The 22,384-nt window shown below is 38.1% G+C and overlaps 2 protein-coding genes across 2 annotated transcripts in view; one reads left to right on the forward strand and one right to left on the reverse strand.

The window, feature by feature from the left end:
• CAPN7 (calpain 7) overlaps positions 1–17,805 on the forward strand; it is a 37,896-nt gene extending 20,091 nt beyond the window's left edge. Inside the window, exons 7-21 of the mRNA XM_081970102.1 lie at positions 2,295–2,421; positions 3,290–3,375; positions 5,043–5,136; positions 5,327–5,473; positions 6,369–6,475; positions 7,172–7,292; positions 7,971–8,115; positions 9,808–9,907; positions 10,301–10,436; positions 11,806–11,881; positions 14,743–14,888; positions 15,653–15,715; positions 16,912–17,042; positions 17,462–17,554; positions 17,653–17,805. Coding sequence (XP_081826228.1) covers positions 2,295–2,421; positions 3,290–3,375; positions 5,043–5,136; positions 5,327–5,473; positions 6,369–6,475; positions 7,172–7,292; positions 7,971–8,115; positions 9,808–9,907; positions 10,301–10,436; positions 11,806–11,881; positions 14,743–14,888; positions 15,653–15,715; positions 16,912–17,042; positions 17,462–17,554; positions 17,653–17,797 — 1,717 coding nt within the window. The 3' untranslated portion in view covers positions 17,798–17,805. The remainder of the gene's footprint in view (positions 1–2,294; positions 2,422–3,289; positions 3,376–5,042; positions 5,137–5,326; positions 5,474–6,368; positions 6,476–7,171; positions 7,293–7,970; positions 8,116–9,807; positions 9,908–10,300; positions 10,437–11,805; positions 11,882–14,742; positions 14,889–15,652; positions 15,716–16,911; positions 17,043–17,461; positions 17,555–17,652) is intronic.
• Positions 5,147–22,384, reverse strand: part of SH3BP5 (SH3 domain binding protein 5) — a gene marked incomplete at its 3' end in the record, with an annotated part of 102,592 nt that continues 85,354 nt past the window's right edge. Inside the window, exons 10-12 of the transcript XR_014176762.1 lie at positions 7,668–7,751; positions 6,883–7,036; positions 5,147–5,379 (exon numbers count right to left, since the gene is read on the reverse strand). The remainder of the gene's footprint in view (positions 5,380–6,882; positions 7,037–7,667; positions 7,752–22,384) is intronic.

A 22,384-nucleotide genomic window follows, 5' to 3' on the forward strand; every position in this document is an offset into this window, starting at 1 on the left:
TCCGGGTTGCTCGGAGGGTGGTTTTAAGCGCTCCGAAGGCTTCAGGGAAGCCTCCAGCGATCCCTAAAGCCTTCGGAATGCTTAAAACCACCCTCCGAGCAAACCGGAAGTGACTTCCGGGTTGCTCGGAGGGTGGTTTTAAGCGCTCCAAAGGCTTCAGGGAAGCCTCCAGCGATCCCTAAAGCCTTCGGAATGCTTAAAACCACCCTCCGAGCAACCCGGAAGTCACTGCCGGGTTGCTCGGAGGGTGGTTTTAAATGTTCCGAAGGCTTCAGGGAAGCCTCCGGACGGTCCCTGAAGCCTCCGGGGGGGGGGGAGGCTCTTCGCCCTCCCCAGGCTCTTATAAAGCCTCTGGAGCCTGGGGAAGGCGAAAAATAGCTTTTAAAAAGGTGAACGCCTCGCGTGCCCTGACAAATGGCTCTGCGTGCCACTGTGACACGCGTGCCATAGGTTCGCCATCACTAATATAGTACATAAAGTTCTACATATCTTTACAAACAGCACAATTTGAAAAATTGCTATTGATAACCACATATGGTGAGCAATTTTTTTAATCCATATTTGTCCATTCATGCATCTATATTCAAATTAACACTTATGTATGTAAGCCAAACACCTATCAGTTCTGCCAATGTAATTGTCTCTGCAATTACAAACAAATTGGTAAATAAAGTGAGCTTTCGCGCTGATAGGTTGTGCTTCCTTAATTGATGACAGTGGTAGTCTCTGGGTTTGATGCAGTACATGGCCATACTAAATATTGTTTCAATTAAGGTCTTTAAATATCGAGTCATCAGGCATGATAATTGTTAATGAATTGATAATGAATGAATTAATTCATTAATTAATAATGATTTTTACCATACTTCCTTTGGCCTCTTCCAGACACTTTATGTCTGAAATGTGGACCTGAATAGGTATAGCAGGAATTCCTTCTCTATTTCCCCTTTTAAAGCTAGAACACTATCCAGATTCGGAGAGATTACCTCAAATAATTACCCAAATAATAGTTGTAAACTATATTTTTTGAATTGCCAAGATTCTGCTCACTTTTTTTGCAAATTAAATATCTCCCCAAGTTAACACTTGTTTACATGTTGTGCTAAGTTACTAAATAAGCCATAGTAGCTTTATTCACACATAATATCAGATCGTAAGTCATGGTTTACAGTAGGGTTCATCCACTGCACTAGACTATAATGTGTTAGTCTTTGTTTATCACAGGGGTCTCCTCAAACTATGGCCTGGGGGCCGGGTATAGCCCGCCAAGGCCATTAATCCGGCCCAGGCGGGTCTGTAAGACTGCCCCGCCTACATCACCTACCCACCTGCCAGCCCCTCATCAGACGAGCGCAGGACTTATCTTTGCAAGCCCCGTGAGCTAGAACTGGAAGGTAAAGCCAACATTTTTGGCTGACAGAATGCTTATGGAGGCGGGGGAGGCCAAAAATCCAGGAGGCCTCCGCACACCGAGTTTTTGACCTGCCCCGCCTCCGGAAGATAGAGACAGACAGAAAGAGGGAGGGGGAGGGGAGGGAAAGACAGGGACACAGAGAGAGAAAAAGAGAGAGAGAAAGATTTGTTGATTATAAGCTCCTTGGGGCAAGAAAAATTGCTGAAAAACTGAAGTGGACCACTAGACTCCTAAACAACTTAAAAAATGACCTAGTAAAAAGAAAAGTTAACCAAAAGAGCAACATGCAAACAAAAGCAGATAAAATACCCGCAGGAGCAAACCAAATTAAAGTTTAATTTGTGTATTGTTTAATGGTCTGCTAAATCGGCAATGCCCACCTAATCACATGACCACCTAGCAATGCCCACCCAGTCACATGACTACCTAGTCACACCCACCCAGCTGCTCCAGGGGCTCCAACAGTCTGAGGGACTGTAAATTGGCGCCCTGTTTAAAAAGTTTGATGATCCCTCGTTTAGCATGATGTAGATCTTAGCCAATGAGGGAATAGCTTGTGTCTTAATAGAACCAGGATAAGTTAGAGGACATATGTTCAAAGACCTCAGAAATAAACCCAAACCCAAACAAATCAGAATGAAAATGAGGAATTTTCTGTAATAGAATAGTTTGACTGAAATGTAAAGGGGTCTAATTCAGAATAGGAACTAAATGACTTTTATTAAGAGTTGGGAAGCTAAGAGTAAAACCATAAGAACTTAATTTCTGGTCATATACACAGAAAATGCTTAGATTTTTTATTTATTTATTCTGAATAATAATATTTGATGAAATGATGTTTGCTAAGGATGGTATACTTACCAAGTAGTTTTGATTTCAGAGATAAATGTGGCCCATTGCCCTTGTCTCCTAAGCAAAGGGCTATGTTTTCTCGGTGGGTGCGGCCAAACGATATAACAAATAATCCCACTATGATCTATACTGTGTCAAGCTTCAGCATTAAACAGGTAAAAATGATTTTTTTTTGTTTCTCTCTATCTCTCGCCTACAAACTTGTTTTCTAATATATATTGTACACTTACAGTTTTGTGAAAGTTTAACAATTACAATTGGGATTTACAACTTCAGCTCTAATCAACATGGTTTTTAAATTAGACAACATGTGACCATTAACTTGCGATTTTACTGCTGCTTTTCCATTAATTCTGCTTTCAAAAGCCAGCTGTGAAATGCACAAAGAGTAATCACATGATGATAGGAGACTACAGCAACCATAAATAAATGCTGGTTGCAAAGCACTGAATCTCAATCACATAACTATGGAGACATTGCAATGGTCTTAAGTGCAAGTACCGGTGTTAATGTTACTTTTTCAGCATCGTTGCAACTTTGAACAGTCACTAAACGGGGCAGTCACTAGGTAAGATGTACCTGTAACTTCACCTATATTTGTTTTTATTGGAAAAAGACGATTGGATGTTGCCTTACTCGGTCTCTCCTCTCTGTTTGCAAGCCCTACAGCCTCAGTATTTCTTCACTGGTCTTATCACCATCCTGTGTTAATAGGTTCTTGGAGTATTGTCCAAGAGTACAAGTACCATTCCATTTGCAGTGTCACACCCATTAGAACCACTTGTTTTGTGACAAGAAGGAAGAAGAGGGGAAGGAAACTAGTGTCAAGAGTTGTCATTAAAATACATTGACAATACTTTTGAATTCAGTTTGATTCTGTCAGAGAATTGACAGGTTTCTTATTAAACTAAGGAAATAAAAATAGTCTTGGGGTGGATCAAAGTTGTCTCCATTATTATGCTGAACTGTAAAAACTAAATTCCTGAATTCTGTTTGTGTTTGTTTACTGTGTTTGGTTCTTAGACAATTGTATCAGATTGTTCCTTTGTTGCTTCACTTGCTATCAGTGCAGCTTATGAGAGAAGATACAACAAGAAATTGATTACAAGGTACACTTTTTTCTGCTCAGTGACATGCAGTTTTCTTTAATAGTTTTATTTGTTGCCAGTAGCACTTAATTTGGGATATACTTTACTCTGATTTAAACTTACTTTAGAAGTCAATAGCTTTGATTTTAGATGATAGTTTCAACATACTTTGCCAAACTGCTTTTTCATTTATTTTGTACATTTATTGCTGGTCAAGTGATAAAGGAAAGAAATCATTCAAAAATAGAATGCCTTAGCAGCAAAAAAAAACAAAAACATGCTGTACCATTCTGTAAATCTGTTGTAGAAAAAAGTGACTGTATAGGAGATTCTGCAGTACTCTTTGTGAGTTGTTTCATAAATATCAAAAATGTTTGTCAACAGATGTTTTCATACTTACATTCTAAATTTTACTGATCCACACACACGCACATGCACACACACATACATGCACACTATTTGCTTTGTACAATCTTGTGAGTGTTGTCTTGTTCCCCATTCTACAATAGGATCCTAAACTAGTGTTTCCCAATCTGAGGAATTTTAAGATGGGTGTTCCTATTCTGGCTGGGGGAATTCTGGGAGTTGAAGTCCATCCCTCTTAAAGTTCCTGACTGAGAAACACTGGTCTGGTTATACATAAGGTTTAATGCAAGGGTGTCATACTCAAGGATCCAGCCCACGGGATGCTTAAATCTGGCCCGCGGGGCCAGCCTGGAAATAGCAAAACACTAGCCCATGGTGCCTCTGGCAGCCAAAATGGGGCGGGGGACACAGTCCCCCAGGCCCTATTTTGCCTGCAGAAAGCCATCCAGGCTGAAACAGGGCACAAGGGACTGCACACACACACACACCATGCCCTGTTTTGGCTGGCAGGGTGCTGTAGGAGGCATCCATCCCATCTCCCCACCCCTGGCTGGCCCGCAGAGGAGAACTACAATGCTGATCTGGCCCTTGAAGAAGTTTGACACCCCTGGTTAAATGTTAAGTTCGGGCAATATCTGAATTCTAACTGTAAAACACTTCAGGATAAATCCACCTTAATTTATAATCCTTGTTTCATTTTTAAGTTACTTTATTGGATGATGCTATCATTTTGTTAAGAAAAATACGCCAAAAGTAAGTTTTCCCATAAAAATGGAAAGCAATAATAATCTATATTTGCTATTATGTTCTTTTGGTACGTACTATCTTTATGCTTCATTTTACTTTTTCATTAAGTATTTTCATTTCTAATACCTTCCAGCGTAATTTCTGTCTGAGTTTTTGGTTAATGATATAGAGCTTAAATCAGAGGATCGTGGCCCATTACTGGACTATGGTCTGATCAGAACCAAGTTTCACAAAGCTACAGGCGAGCAATCACATAACTCAACTTGCATGAGTGGCTGGTGCTCATGCTCATGCTCATGTGCGCAGCTCTGTTCGCGCAAGTAATGGGTACCGGCACTCCATTTGTGCAAGTGATGTATGGAGTTGCTCATGCCCGTACCTCCCCTCTTCTCCCTGTCAGGCTGCCAACCTGGAAAGGTTGGGACCGCCGGCTTTAATGATGTATTTATATGTAGTATAAATGTATACAGAATGTAGTCTAATTTTGTTTACATGTTTGGGACCGCCGGCTTTAATGATTTATAAATGTATACAGAATGTAGTCTAATTTTGTTTACATGTTTTTCTCAATATAGCATCATTTACCCACAAAATAAAAAAGGAGAACCAGAATATAATCCATGTGGAAAATACATGGTCAAGCTGCACATCAATGGGGTCCCTAGAAAGGTAGAGATTTAAACTTTTAATAAGTTGTACAAGCCCTCTATCCCATCATCCACTGGGTTTCTAACAGTCTTGTAGCTTGCTTCTGCAAACCTTCCTTTTGTAGCAATTTCTTCAAATGTTTTAGTGAAAGAGTAATGGTTGCAACTTTGCATTGCATATTGTTTGATCTTGTTCCATCTGTTTTGAGCAGGTGGTCATTGATGATTTGTTACCAGTAGATCACAGTGGAGAACTTCTCTGCTCCTATTCAAACAACAAAAATGAGCTCTGGGTATCATTGATAGAAAAAGCTTACATGAAAGTCATGGGAGGTTATGATTTTCCAGGTTCAAATTCGGTGAGTGCTATGTGACTCTTGGCAAAATGTTTAAAAAACAGGCTGGCAAAGATCCCCTAGGAGATAATTTTCCTTTTAATCTAGTTCAGTTTTTCCCCCCACTGCATTGGTCTCCCAAGTATTTTGAGGGGCAACTGTCAGCAAGGTTAAGGATGATAAATAAAACTATAGTCCAAAAAGTTTGTAATGCAAAAACTACAAAAATTATAATTAAAAATTAAAATTAAAAAGGCAAATTACAAAGTTGTAATTAAAATTGTAAAATTAGAAACAAAGTACAAAAAAATGTAGTATAAAAAATATTGTAGTCCCAAAAAAGTTTGTTGAGAAAGATTGAACATGAAAAGTGTGCTTCAATGTACACAGAGTAGTGAAAATACTTTCATCTATTTGAAGTCTGTGAACAATATATGGTTTTTCTTATGGTTTCCTTTCTTTTTTCAGTATGGCAAATAATGTATCTTGGAATTAACCATATTTGGAATTGGCATCAGTATTTCGATGCCCTCTGCAAATATGACAAATTTTCTTGATAGCTAATACTGAGCTTTAAAATAAAATTCTAGAAACAAATTTCATTTCCTTCTGAGTGTGTATGTGTGTTTGTGTATGCGCACATGTGTATGTGTTTGGCCTTATTACAATCACATTTTAAATAATCTGTTTATCAAAGAAACATTGTATTTGCCATCCAACAAAGAAGAAAAAAGGAACTGACTCGTAACAGTTCTTATTTGTAAGATTACAATTCTGTTTTCCTTAAATGCCTGCTTTGGAGAAAAAAGGATTTTACATAACTATAGAATTATTGAAATGAATGGTTATCAAAAATTGTGCTTTCCTGGAAGTATGATTTCATTAATCTGGATTATGCATTTTTTGTTGGTGATGACAGAATATTGATCTTCATGCATTGACTGGTTGGATACCTGAGAGGATTGCCATGCACTCAGACAATCAAACATTTAACAAGGATAGTTCCTTCAGAATGCTTTACCAAAGGTAATTTTTGCTTATTTCCAAAAACGTTATCATAGTCACAGTGTTGTAAAAGTTCAAGGTTTGTTTGTTTTTAGTCCATAGTGGACCCTGATTTTTGCACAGCTTCCAAGAGAAGCAGTGCCTAGAGAGTAAATGATTGAAGAACGAAACTGGCTGAGCATAAGTACTTGCTGATGCAGCTTAGAAATCCTCCTGAACTTGTGGCTCCTGTTGAATCTGGAAATGGAAGCCATGGCCAAGGGAGTGTTTGTCAAGCTGCATGTAATGCGCTATTAATGGCCCAACCTAAAATCAGAAAACCTGGCTGCAATGGCTCATGGCTCCATCACCATTCAGTTGATCTAAAATTCAGCACCCCACATATTACCTTGCAGTTATTCAGCGGAGTATTTTATACCTGTACTTACCCACACCTGCACAAGTCCTTGAATTGGTTTTCTCTTGGTTTCTACATGCAGTTGGTACGACTGGTGTTAACCTTAAATCTGTTTACATCTTGGCTCCAAGCTATCTTCATGACTATGTTGTTCCACTAGAACTGGCCTGACTAATTCTATGCTTCTGAAAAAAGCATATAGAATTATTATATTTTCCAAAATACAATATGGGTTTTTTTCTTTAGAAAACGAAATAGGCAAACATTGAATGGGAAACATTAGCAGCAAAGTCTAAAGTAAACTTTTTGTTCTTGGGCAGATTTCACAAGGGGGATGTGCTTATTACAACAGCTACAGGAATGATGACTGATGAAGAAGGGGAACGTTGGGGTTTAGTACCAACCCATGCCTATGCTGTTTTGGATATTAGAGAATACAAGGTAACTCTGAAATAAGAACCTTTGGACCTACTCTTAAATTGACATGGTTGGCTTTTTAAAAAATCTGATCTCTTGTACCACTACTCAAAAACTGAGGGGAAGAAAAACGTTGAAAAATCTGTCCAATTCATCTTTTTGGTCCCAAAGTGAGATTAAAATGCTTAAAATAATGAAATAATGTTAGAGAGGTGAACAAGTCCATAGCAGAGGTGAAACCTTACTTCTTTCTTTGAAGCCATTGGAACCCTCTTTCCCGTCTCACCCCTGAAATTTGATGAGGAAGCTTTACAGATTTTCAGTACGTCAAGTTGTTTTGATATACTGAATGTCTTTTTAAAAACCTGAACATAAAAAGAAAAATATTAAAAACATCACCTCTGCTTTTTGTGATATCGTGTGTCCTCTCCATATCCCTCACGTGACTCCTCCATGATCTTTCTTGTCTGTGGTGGTTGAATTCTTTCAAATACAAAGAGTGACTTATTTCAGACATTGCAATATAATGCTATTAAAAATCTGATTTTACCAGGTCATTTTAGGAATTAAATGGCAGAGAGAGAAACAAAGTAGATACCTATTGTAATCCATGATTAATAAAATTAATGACATTTAACTTATTTTCTTTATTCTCAAAAAGAAATGTATTATAAAGTCATATTTTGTGTCTCCCCTTTTCAGGGTCTTCGCTTCCTCCAATTGAAAAATCCCTGGAGCCACCTACGTTGGAAAGGGAGATACAGTGAAAATGATATCAAGAGCTGGACTCTTGAACTTCAGAAATACTTAAACTTTGATCCCAGAACAGCTCAAAAAATAGACAATGGTAAAAGATCAGAATGATTTTTGAAGGGGAAAAAAAAGCAGGGCTACAAATGATTTGTTTCCCTTGTACCCCTTTGTAGTCTAAGAGAAAAACTACAGAGATGGCAGAGGAATCACATCTTTCTTTTTCTTTTTTTAATAAAAAATTTATTGGTTTTTATACATATATGGGGAAAAGGTAAGGGAATATACAAAACATTTTGGCAGCTTCCACACTAGTGATAGAAATCCATCCAAAACTCACAATTTTTACAATCTTAAAAACAAAATATAAAAGATAAGCAGAAAACAAGGTCTTATTCTATATTGTCAACCATGTGTTCATTCGTTTTCCTTTGTCACTTTCTAGAGTGTCACCAATTGCTGTTATTTCAAATACTTTTATTTTTGTGATCTGAACCTTTTCGATATTGCTCCTTCCTCCCTATCCCCAGAGGAAGCCTCAGTCCCACCCCCTCCTTTGTCTTGCACCCTACTGTCCCTTCCACTACCTTTGCTGTGTTCGTCCTCTGGGAGGGGAAAATGTTTTTTTATGAAGGCTTCCGCCTCCTGCACTGTATTAATTCTAATCCCGTTTCCCTCCCAGAAGATCAACATTCAGGAATCACATCTTTCATTAATCTGAAATAGGATTATTATCAAGGATGGTCTTTTGCAAGGCAATAAAGCAGAATTTTATGAATCATTGAATGAATCTTCTGCTCGATAACTGTTTACATCCACTTGCAGGACTAAAATTTACCAAGGCTGTTAATGACATATGATACAGACTAGTGCATAAGGGGCATGCATAAGCGACCAATGTGCCTACCATCCCTGTCCTAATATTCCTTTTTATTTGTATACATTTCATGCATTCAAAATCATGTTTATACTTATATATGATACCTAATACATGCTAAATGCAATAAATGAAATAAAAATACAATAAAATATTTACCGGAGATGAAAACCACTGAAGTAACATTGGAGTAATTGTGAATAAGAAATTGTAACTTCAAAGAAAGTTTTATCTGGATAAAGTTGTTGATTGGGTGGGTGAAGTTAAGCACCTCCACTAGGCATTTTAGGTTTGGCAGAGGAAAGATAATAAGTGAGAGCCAGTGTAGCTTATTTTATCATTTATCACACTTATGTGATAAATGATAAAATATGGGGAGTTGACAAAGTGATTTGGTGTTAGTCCTGCTTTTGTTCATCCTAATTTATACTTGCTAATATCATAGATTTAGGGTGAAATATACATGTAGGAAATAACACAATGCGAGAAATAAGTGATAAATTTTGCTTTATTAAAATTTGAATCTGCTCATCAGTTTTTGAAGATCTTGATAAAATTACTTTACAGATAATTTCTGCAATTGTAAAAACAAAACCGGTACTTTAATGCATAGTATTTAAGTACTAAACTGAAACTTATTGCCACTTTTGAATAGGTAAAAAGGGTAGGCTACTTTGATTTAGGAACTTCTCAGTATTAACATATAATACAGTCTTGCAATAGTGTGCATACATTCTGGGTTCATTTCATTGAATTTTGCGGAATTTATCTTTGAGTAAAAATGCCCAAGACTGTAGCATCTTTAGTCTTTTTTTCCTACCATTTGATATTTTAATATTCAATCACTGGTATTGAATGAAAGGTCATTAGTAAAAATAATTTAAACAGTTTTATCTGCATGCTTTTATATAGGAATTTTCTGGATTGCTTGGGAAGACTTATACAAGTATTATGATGTTATTTATTTGAGTTGGAATCCAGGTCTTTTTAAGGAATCCACCTGCATTCACAGGTTTGTCCAATAGAAAAGGATATAAAATGCTTATTCTTCTTGTATACGTATTGCAGAGGGTTTAAATGGAAGTAACAGGCATGTTATTAGCCTCCCTTAACCTAATATTCAAGTATTAATCTGTGATGCCTTTCTCTACATTTTGAAGCCTAGTCCAAGAATAAATGATTCATGTATATACTGTTGAAAAGTGACACTTTTTGAGCATTTATAAGCTAAGAATTGTACATCTGCAGCTGTTTTTACTTTATTATTTCTCCCTAGTATTTCATGCTAATTTGCAAGACCAAATTGAGAGCAAATGGTAGCTTTCATGAAAAGTAATTATAATTGCTGATTGCAATATTTTTAAATACACAGAACTCTATTTCTGCATTTCTCTTTTCTGAACAGTACCTGGGATGCAAAACAGGGTCCTGTGAAAGATGCTTACAGTTTGGCTAATAATCCACAATACAGGCTGGAGGTTCAGTGCCCCCAAGGTGGTGCTGCAGTGTGGGTTCTACTCAGTCGACACATTACTGACAAGGTATTCATCATTTTTCCAAATAACTTGTAAGGGAAGCAAATTGCAGCTCTAAGATATGGCTATTCTTTATCACAATGGAACTACCACAAGTATAGTTCAACTATAAAAAACATATTAGATTTATATCTCCATCTTCCATGAGTTGCCATGTTCTTATGCCTGATCACACAACACTGTGTCCAATCACAGTGATACTTCATTAACTGCTTTGTAAACTAGACATGAACAGAAAGAAGAAACTAGGATCCTTTATTCCACAAGGATAACCAGGTTTTATCTCATTTCGGATTCCAATCAGAGTTCAATGGCAATTGATAAAGATTTGGCATTAATATTTATCCTGTAAAAAGAAAGCTTATTTAAAACGAATAAGCATTTTCCCTTTTGAGAATTTGCAATCCATTACTGCAACGCTCTCTACATGGGGCTGCCCTTGGGACGCGCCCGGAGACTGCAGTTAGTTCAGAACGCAGCCGCGCGGGCTGTGATGGGGAGTACGAGGTACTCCCACGTAACACCTCTCCTGCGCGAGCTGCACTGGCTACCTGTGGTTTTTCGGGTGCGTTTCAAGGTGCTGATTACCATCTTTAAAGCGCTCCATGGCACGGGACCTAGTTACTTGCGGGATCGCATCCTCCCACATACATCCCTGCGGCCAATTCGCTCACACAGAGAGGGACTTCTCCTGGTGCCGTCCACTAGGCAATGCCAACGGGCGACACCAAGGAGTAGGGCCTTCTCTGTGATGGGCCCAACCCTCTGGAATGACCTCCCCCCCGACATTAGAACCACTACTGACCTCCGCTCCTTCCGGCAAAAATTGAAGACTCACCTGTTCCGATTAGCAGGCCTGGCATAATTACAACTGTCCCTCCTGGCAAATGTATTAACTGGTTATTTTAGGGGTATTGTTTTTAACTTATTGTGTGTGTTTTAGGGGTCCAAAATCCTATATTTATATATATTGCTTTGTACAGTTCTTTTAATTCCATTTTTAACCTCCTCCATTCCAACTGTACATATTCAATTTTTATTGTATTTTGATATATTTTGCATGGACTGTACACCGCCCCGAGTCCCTTTTGGGAGAGGGGGCGGTCTAGAAGCATGAATAATAAATAAAATAAATTAATCAGGTATATCGCAGATCAGTTGGGCTATTAAGTTCCAGCATTTAGCTCTAATGTCTGGCAATTATGGAAGCTGAAATTCAATAAATTCAGAGGTAGTTACAGTAAATATGAAGAGTCTGATTGATTTGGAAGGTCTGAAACAACTATAATTTAGACAAGGAATGAAATCATGGTCATAAATAGTATATAAATATTTGGTTTTGAGGATTAAAGTAATTTTTGTAATCTTTCTATAGGATGACTTTGCACACAACCGAGAATTCATCACAATGGTGGTCTATAAAACTGATGGGAAAAAGATATACTATCCTGGTATGTATATCACAATATTCTTTCCTGCACATAATCTCATAATCTCTTCTTGATTTGTTGTTGAAGAAAGAGAGGAAATATGGATATAACTTTTCTGTTAGAAATATGTTTGCTAACCACAGCATCCACTAGGACTAGAGCAGCAGTCAGCAAACCACAGCTCTGGAGCCACATGCAGCACTTCCGACTCTCTGCTGCAGCTGTTGGCTGATCCCATCACTGGCTGGCCCTGCCCCTCCTCTCCCAGTCCTTCCTCGCCTGGCCTGAGAAGATAAGGATGACAGCGGGGGATGGAGACTCATTCCATATTCCAGAAAGGGAGCGAAGTGCCCCCGGACTTGCCTTTTCACAGCAACAGTATTCTGCCTTCATCGCAATACATTTGTGCTCAAAGCAGCCCTCACCTCCCGCTGCTTTGGGCTCGGAACTGTAAGCTGCTTCAGGCTTAGAGCTGTTACCAGCTCCACGGCCTGCCTGCCTGCTGCTGTCACAGTGCCTTGTGCAACATAGTGAAATTTAGCACGGTTCACAATGGGGGAGATGGGGTCTCCTCCTCCTGGAGCCCATTTATTTATTATTTATTTATTTCTTAGCGCTTGTAGACCGCCCCCTCTCCCGAAAGGGACTCGGGGCGGTGTACAGTCCATATCAAAATACATCATAAATGACTATAAAATTTAAACAATTAAAATATTAAGTGGATAAATACATAAATAAGAAGAGGATAAAAAGATATACAGAACTGTACTGCTAAGTAAATAATTTAAAATGTACAGCATTTAAAACCCCAATATCCTATAAAATTAAGTTTAAAAGAGCAATCCCCCTAAAAAACCAGTAAGAAATATGTATGCCAGGAGGTAGACGTTAAAATTATGCCAGGCCAGCCAGTCGGAACAGGTGTGTCTTCAATTTCTGTCGGAAGGAGCGGAAGTCAGTGGTGGTTCTAATGTCGGGGGGGAGGTCATTCCAGAGGGTTGGGCCCATCACAGAGAAGGCCCTACTCCTTGGTGTCGCCCGTTGGCATTGCCTAGTGGACGGCACCAGGAGAAGCCCCTCCCTGTGAGAGCGAATTGGCCGCAGGGATGTGTGTGGGAGGATGCGATCCCGCAGGTAGCTAGGCCCTATGCCATGGAGCGCTTTAAAGATGGTGGTCAGAACCTTGAAACGCACCCGAAAGACCACAGGTAGCCAGTGCAGCTCGCGCAGGAGCGGTGTTACGTGGGAGTACCTGGTACTCCCCATGACTGCCCGCGCGGCTGCGTTCTGGACTAGCTGCAGTCTTCGGGCGCGTCCCAGGGGAAGCCCCATGTAGAGAGCGTTACAGTAGTCCAGGCGAGACGTCACCAGTGCATGAGTGACCGTGCGTAGGGCATCCCGGTCCAGAAGGGGGCGCAATTGGCGCACCAGGCGAACCTGGTGGAACGCCCCCCTTGCCACGGCTGCCATTGCAATGCGGAGCTACAAATTGCGGAGTGGGACCCAGCCTCACTCGCCCCTGGCAACAGCAACAGCATCACAGAGAGAGAGAGACCAGAAACATATATATATACTGATATTTAGAAACATATATAAATACTGATATTTATCAGTACAAATACAACATTATATATATATATATATATATATATATATATATATATATATATATATATATATATATATATATATATATATATATATATATATATATATATATATATATATATATATATATATATATATATATATATATATATATATATATATATATATATATATATATATATATATATATGGAGGGAGAGAGATAGGGAGGGAGGGAGGGAGGGAGGGAGGGAGGGAGGGAGGGAGGGAAGGTAAATACACCCAAGGCCAGGTGTGGCAAGAGGTGGCTGGGAGGGGAGGGGTGAAGCAGGGCCAGACGGGGCAAATATTTTAACAACTGGTTCTCTGCCCTAATGACCGGCTAGGTAGGTGTGGGGGTATCATGTGACTGGGTGAAAGTGAATGACTTCAAATTGGCCACGCCCATCTAGTCACACCAGTTGTTAAATTATTGGCTCCCATTGTTTTCTTTTCAGTGGGAAATTGGTCCAAATGGCTCTTTGTGTTTAAGGTTGCAGACCTCGGACTATAGGGATGTCAAAAAAGGCAAGATGATGGCACAGCAGCACATTGGCAGAAAATGGTCAGAGTTTCAATACTAATGCCATGGCAATCATAAAGCTTCACTCATTCTCCTTAAAATATATTTTCTGAAATATTGATTTCCTGAATTGAAAATATGGACTAGAAATGTAAGATCTGCCTATCTCTCCATGGGTCAATTTGTGAAGCTTCCATGACCTCCTCCCAAGTTGCCATAGGCAGGGGTACGGAAAATTGCACCTCGCAGCTGCACCAAGGCATTTACTCCTAGTCATAACAAGATGCATTCTGGCTGAGCAAATCAAGGCCATCTCCATGGGTACCAGCAATGCCTGGAAGGGAGTAACTTCTGCAACCAGCAAAATTACCTTGTTGGGGAATGTGACTGGGTGACACACTTTGGGGGAAGAGGGAAAATGGCCAGAGGCAAGGCGTAAAGGGTGTGAAGTCAGAGTTGGCTTCACCTAGATAATGCTGACATGGTGCTTCTAATAAAAGACTGGATTTTTATTGCTGGATGGCTTGAGACTCTTAATTGCATTAGGGCACTGGTAGGAACCCTGATACCATGTTTTGGTGCATTTATTTTAGAAAGTTAAGAGTGCTGTATTTATATTGCTTCACTACAGTGCCCAAGTAGAATATTAATTTATTAATTATTTTAATTAGAGTAATTTCAGATTGGTCTATTCAAAATTATTTTTAAACACAAATGTGCTTTTATTTTCCAGCTGATCCTCCACCATACATTGATGGGATTCGTATCAATAGTCCCCACTATCTAACCAAAATAACACTCACTTCTCCAGGAACTCACACATTTACACTTGTGGTTTCTCAGTACGAAAAACAGAACACAATTCATTACACCCTCAGGGTAAGTGTATATATAATCTTTTAAAAATATTAAATGGAAATCATTAGTACTGCCATATCTTCAACTTCCATGACTCCCATTCTGAAAAAAAATGTGTATGTAATAACTTGATAATGACTATCAGGCTGCCACTGATTAAAATAGAGTTACCACCAAAATCCAGTGACTTTGTTTTCATTTCTTCGGGCTCTGTAACCTGAACACGTGAGAAAGGCCACAAATTTAAGTTCCATGAAAATATTGCCAAATAAAAGATTTGGATTGGAGATACAGGATTTTTTGTATCTCAGGGATACTTAAAATTCTACTGCCAACTTTAAGAAGGATAATTTCCATCTATAATCCTGTTTCATCAAGTAATTTTATTTGAGGTAATTACTTCCTTTGCATAAAAAGTAGGTCATAACTATGTTGCACATTAGGGGATCTGGAGTACCAGAAAAAGATTACTACGGATAAAAACCTATTACTCATTTAGCTGTCATGGATCCAAAATAGGCAGGGTCCTCTGAAATATTATTTTTATAAGTATTATGTTTACTTTAAAAACAAAGTTTTCCCATTATTTTCAGGTCTTCATCCCCAAAAAACACTATATAAATATATTTCAGAAGGTTAATATTTGCACAAAAACTGTATATGGCTGTTCAGTGAGAAGAAATCCAATTGTATAGTTCTAGCCTTTTATGTTTTGCAAATACACTTTCTATTTTCTTGGTAGTATGAATCATTTGGGTTAAAGATTAACTTCTTCTTGATCTTAGGTGTATTCAGCCTGCAAGTTTACCTTTTCTAAGATTCCAACACCATATGCTGTATCGAAAAGGGTAAGAAATAATTAAATTTTGTAGTTAAAATTCAGCTACTATATGTTACACAAATCAAACTATACAAGTGCTACTTATCTATAATGATATAAAATAAGACGGATATTTCTTGCAGTCTTCTTTTGTGGGTTTTTATTACATACTATTGCATTAACTACTCTTTGGATTAGATTGAATAGAAAAGCTGTTCCTAATGTTCAGATGTGTTGGGATGCATGATAGTTGGAAGAACATTTGATTGCATGACCTGAATTGTTTATATAATTTTAATAGCATGGATATAATGTAATTGTAAATAACCTTTGAAATCCTATATTAATCAGAATGGCTCAAATCTCTCTTGGCCTGCCTCCTAACAGGAGAACCTTTAAGGCTCTTAGAATAGCTTATTGGCTGAAAATGCTGGTCCCAACATATATAGTGGTCACCAGAATGAGAGAAAATTACTATAAAATATAGTCTTTCTCATTAAACCATAGTAAATAGGTTTCCATATTCTTTTGCCAAAATTAAATGATCCCTCATATATTGTCTCTGATATATTATTACAGTCTGATTATACAGAGATGAGCTAGAAAGGAGCCCGATAATCAGAAAAATGTGGTTTGTATTATCCAATTCCCCTTTCTGGAACATCTATTCTCATGTCCCAAAAAGTATGTAAGGTTGTCCTCGACTTATCACCACAATTGAGCCTGAAATTTCTGTTGTTAATTGAGTCATTTGTTAAGTGAGTTTTGTCCCATTTTACTTCCTTTCTTGCCATAGTTGTTAAGTGAATCACTGTTAGTAGTCCAGTTATTACGTGAATCTGGATTTCCCATTGACTTTATTTATAAGAAGGTTGCAAAAGTTATCACATGACTTTAGGATATAGTAGCGGTCATAAGTATGAACCAGTTGCCAAGCATCTGAATTTTGATCACATGATCATGGGGATGCTGCAAAAGTCATAACTCTGAAAAATGGACATGAGTCACATTTTTGAGTGCCATTTAAACTTTGAACAGTCCCTAAACAAACTGTTGTAAATTGAGGACTACCTGTACTAAGCATGGGGTCAAATTTATAATTGAAATGAATAATGAGAACTGATTAAATAGGAGAGATGAAATTAAATTGAAAGCAGTTCTTTTAAGAAAGAAGAAGAAAATAGAAGTGCTAACTAAGAAGCGTTTGGAGTGATTTTCTTTCAGGTAAATGGACAGTGGAAAGGTCGCAGCGCTGGAGGATGTGGAAATTTTAGAGATACTTGCAAGAATAACCCTATATACCAGTTTCAAGTGGACAAGACTGGACCACTCCTGCTTGAACTAAGAGGACCAAGGTTTGTATAGTGTTTAATAATTGGAACAATACAGTTAGCTAAGACTTGCCATTTCAGACTTTAAAATATTTAGATTAACCAGTTAGAATTAAATTATACTATCCATAATTTTCAGTCCATATTGTCAGGAATTAGAACTAAATAGTAGTTTTTAAAAGAATTGTTGTTTATCATGTTCAAATTCTGAGCTCAACCTCAAACTCTGAGGCTGCCTTCATACAACACATAAATCCATAAGCAATTATTACAGACTTCGGTGACTAGATTTGCATGGCACCTTTGGGAGAAGTTAAGTTATGACTTAGCATAAACTGTGCATCAAGTATGAATCCAGATAGAAGCAGAGAATATACACCACTTTTTAAAAGTTCTAATTTTGCTTTAAACTCGGAAGCTTCCAATTTCTGATTCATTTACAGGCAGTACAGTGTTGGACTTGAAGTTGTAACAGTCTCTTCGATAGGAGATCCGGGATCTTTGGGTTTTCAGAAGAAAAATAGTGGTGATTACAGGTAACACTCAGTTGATTTCTGCGTATTTTATCACTATTATTTATCACTAATATGATAACTTATATTACAGTAACCTTCTCTCTATTTCACTTTTCAAGGTGTGGCTTTTGCTATCTGGAAATTGAGAATATATCTCCTGGTACTTACAATATTATTCCAAGCACTTTCCTCCCACAACAAGAAGGACCATTTTTCTTGGACTTCAATACTGCTACCCCTCTTAAAATATCACAGCTGCAATGAAGTTACCTGCAAAACCATTTTAAAGAAAAATGGCAAAGTATAGTTGTCACACTGAAAAACTATCTAAGAACCTACTGAGAAAATATTTATATGGGGTATGGAAAAATAATGTGGACTGTCAAAAGAAGAATTGCACTCAAAATAAGAGCTGCCTAATCTTTATGGTTTGCAAAACAATGGAAAACATGGATTTCTGTTATTTGTGATGTGACAAAGTTGAGCAAGCAAAAAAGATTTGCTCACATACCCTGATATTTAATTTTGCATGGCTTTGTTTATACAAAATTTGCACACACACACACACACACGTTTTTGTAGATTTTCACGGGTGTAGGTATGCTGGTCTTGTTGTATTAGGGTCTTTTCCTGTGTAAGATTGAGATTGTCTTGGCAATGTTTCAGCAAGGTCTCACTCGCCATCTTCAGGCTGGTGTTTTTGGCTTCGTGTTTGTGTGAGTAAAGCGTAGTCGGAGCTGCTGACTTTCTATAAATCTTGGTGGGTGGGTGTGGAGTTCTGGCTTTGTTTCTGTGAGTGGATTGATTGGCTGTGTAGTTGTATCATGATTGGTTGATTGATGCTGGCTGTGTGTCCGTTGTTGTTTTGTGTTGTAACGGCCTGGGTGGTGGGTGGGGCTCATTTGTTAACTAGGGCTGGTTTCCAGATGTCTGGTAGGTGGGAGGTATTGTTTATTCATGTTTTGGGTGTGTTTCTCTATTTTGATGGCTTCCATAGTTATTCTCTTGTTGAAGTGTTCAGTTTTGGAGATTAATTTGGTTCCTTCAAAATCAATTTACCAACCTAATCCAAAGGGAGACTCCCCACAAGAACCAAGACACAGAACAGGACAACGGCATCGCCCTCCTCCCTTACATCAAAGGCACCACAGATAAAATCAGCAAAATTCTCCACAAGCACAATATCAAGACAGCCTTCAGCACTGACCAAAAAATACCCAACATCTTAAGAAACCCCAAAGACAAGATCCAGCTAGAAAATCAAGGAGTCTACAAAATACCATGCAAAATCTGCCCTGTCACATACATTGGACAAATTAATAGGAGAATAAATGCACGCATTGCAGAACACAAGAACGCAGTCAGAAAAAAAGAAAAAACGTCCTCCCTTTTACAGCACCTCAAAAGAACAGGACATGAAATTGATTTTGAAGGAACCAAATTAATCTCCAAAACAGAACACTTCATCAAGAGAATAATTATGGAAGCCATCAAAATAGAGAAACACACCCAAAACATGAATAAACGTGACGATACCTCCCGCCTACCAGACATCTGGAAACCAGCCCTAGTCAACAAATGAACCCCACCCACCACCCAGGTCATTACAGCACAAAAGAACAACAGACACACAGCCAGCACCTCACCCACACAGGATGATTCGAAACAGCCAACCAATCTACAAACATCAACTCCATCTACCAATCAGGATGCAACTACACCCCCAATCAACCCACTTACAGCAACATAGCCAGCACTCCACACATCTCCACCAAGATTTATAGAAAGACGACAGCTCCGACCACGCCTTAGTCGCACAAGCACGAAGCCGAAAACACCAGCCTGAAGATGGCGTGGGACCTCAACGAAACATTGCCAAGATAATCTCAACCTTACACAGGAAAAGACCCGAATACAACAAGACCAGCATACCTACACCCGTGAAAATATGGGATAATTGACCTGGAGAAAAATAGCCATTTTTCCTACTGCCTTTTCAGCTGATTTATCTAAGGATGGGTGCTATATATCACTGCTTGGTGGCCACTGCTATCATCATACAAGTGTTGAAAGGATTGGATATAAGAATCTATAAGTCTGTTATTAGAATAGTATACTTTATAGATCTTGGTTCTTGATTTATCATACATATTTGTCAAAGTATGGGGCATGACTGATACATTTTCTTTGAGTTAAAAGCTGTATCCTTAGACTAAAATTCATCTCCAACTTTTATTTCATGAGCTGTTATAAAATCCTCCAATATACTTTCACACCAGAAATTCAATTGTATTAAAACTACACAAACACTTGAACTCTTGCTGTTATGGCCAATTTCCCCAGCACGTCAGGAAATAATGAGTCTTATACCCCATCAACAATACTTGTTACAAATGTAGAGTTCACAGAGAAATATATAACTGTGTCAATGGTTGGATGGATGGGATTACAGAAGACTAGCCCATTTGTTCCTCTTTTAATCCCTTGTTTTGGGGTGGAGTCGGGGCAAAGGAGTAGACCTGGGCGCTTACTGGCCATATGCCCTTCCTGACACCAACGTGGAGTTCACAGCAGATATTTTCTCTGTGTCCTGATAGAGAAACATCTGCTGCTGCCTAGGATTGAACCCCCAATCTTCCAAGTGGGAGGTGAGCCTCTTTACCTCTAGGCCCTGGTGCTGCTCAAACCGAGAGCCCATTTGGCTTCTTAAATTTATAAAACAGGTGAAACCGATGTAATTCTGTGAAGTAAACCAGAAAGTCAAGGTCTTTTTGTTGTATATTTCAATGATAAGTATGCTGGTATATCTGATTAATTATTCTTAGCTTGATTTTATCTATGCAAAAGAATAAGATCATTTTTCAGAGCTTTCCCTTAAGCCCTTAAAACTTAAGTAAACTTTCTGTGCATCAGACTTCTGATTGGACAGAAAGATTAAATCAAACTGTTTCCAATATAAACTTTGTTTTAAATCTAAGTTTAGTTAGGAGTGGTCAATATTTTTAAACATTAAAATGAAACACAAATTTGGTCAGCTAACTTTATTAAGAACTTTGCATCTCCAATAGAAAAAGCCTTAAATCTTTGAAGATATTTGCAAGATAGGACTTCATAGCACAGCCAAGCCTTTTCCCTTTCAGCAGCCAAAACACCAGTCATGATCCACCAAGCAAGAGATTTCTTAGCAATGAGTGCAGCTTCCTAGAAGTGAACTTTAAACCAATCAGCACTGTGGGTGTTAAAAGTTGATTAAGAGTTACCAAGGGCAAAGGGAGGAGTCCCACGGCACTAATCAACTTCAAGGCTGCACGCAAGACTGCAGGCTCCCCAAGCAAGGGCACAGAACCATGCTTTTACTCCTTTTCAAAAATCCAGGAGAGTGGGGATCTGCCTCACCCTGGGGGGAAGAATATATGTAGACTGAACTGTCCAGCTCTCTTAAGATAATTAATGAGATGGTGATGTTATATAGACAGACCTTCAGTTGTAAGTCAGTAATCAAAGAACACGATAACTGATTTAAGGATGAATTAGGGATATTCCACAGAACATCAATTTTCCAGGCATCTTATGAATTGCTTATGAACTTTTGTATGTAAATACATTTTGTCTGCCCACTACATATATAAATGATAATTCTCTATAGTGTACATATAGTGACAATAGGCAACAAAATTTCATTTTTAATGTGTGCCAGTGTGCTCACACTGTAAAAAATGACAATAAAAGTTATCTTAATATTTCATAGATACATAAAGTAAGATTTAATTGATTTGGACAAAATGAAATAACCAGGCATATTGCTAATCAGTTCTCAGCCTTTCTTATGAAGCTGAACAACAAATTTAGGGAAAATACCAGCATCAAAGTCATGCAAATTGTGGTGCAGAATGCTTCATCGACTAGAACAAAACTATTAGGCAAGCAGGTTTATGAGTCAAGCTCTACATTATTGCTAGTAACATCAGTCAAACAAGCTAGATTTTCAGATTATGAAAATCTATGAATGGTACAAAAACTGAATATTCTTTTCCCTTCCATTTGAACTTAGCCTGCCAACATGATTTACTTATGGGACATAGCAGTCATTGAGAAGGCACACTTAAGCTCTAGAATTAACTCTTCCCTCCTGCCCCTTACTAGCCATGCTGTCCTAAATAGGAAGAAGATCTACCATTTCGGCTATCTGCAACAAATTATATCAAGTGGCTCCATAGAAATAGGGTTACACTACAGAACTTATTGTACGTCTTTGTGCCCTTCCCATTTTATTTGCAGTGCTTTGGCTGATAGAGCCATTTTAGAAGTTTTCTACCATAAAAAACTTTTAGAATGGCTGTATCAGCCAATGCACTGCAAATAAAATGGGAAGGGCACAAAAAAGTACAATACGTTCTGTAGTATAACCCTAATGGTCTTTATAACAGATATCAGCAAACATAGAAAATGGCCACTTCTCCCTTAACTAAAATGTTGACAATTGCTGGTAATGTGTAAGGGTCAGAATTTACCACAGAAAAATTACTGTCTGTCATAACATCCATGAAACCAAACTCTTTAATTTTGTATCTTCTAGTTTTTATAAAGGTAAACCCTAAACTTTGAATTTTATCACAGGTAGCATCTATACACAGACACATACTTACTACTAACATTTCTAGTTCTCATTTTATTATTACCATTTCAATTGTTCCTTGCAAAGATCCTCAGCCAAAATATAACCAAAACATATATGGAAGACCTATATATATTTGAAGAATGAAGTTATAAAGATTAAAAATAACCATTCTACACATGAAAACAAAAAGGGCAGAGGAGACTTAGTGTGAAATAATTTTTACATTTGTTTTG

Source organism: Natrix helvetica (assembly GCF_964273705.1).
Source record: "Natrix helvetica genome assembly, chromosome: Z".
NCBI classification, from domain to species: Eukaryota; Metazoa; Chordata; class Lepidosauria; order Squamata; family Natricidae; genus Natrix; species Natrix helvetica.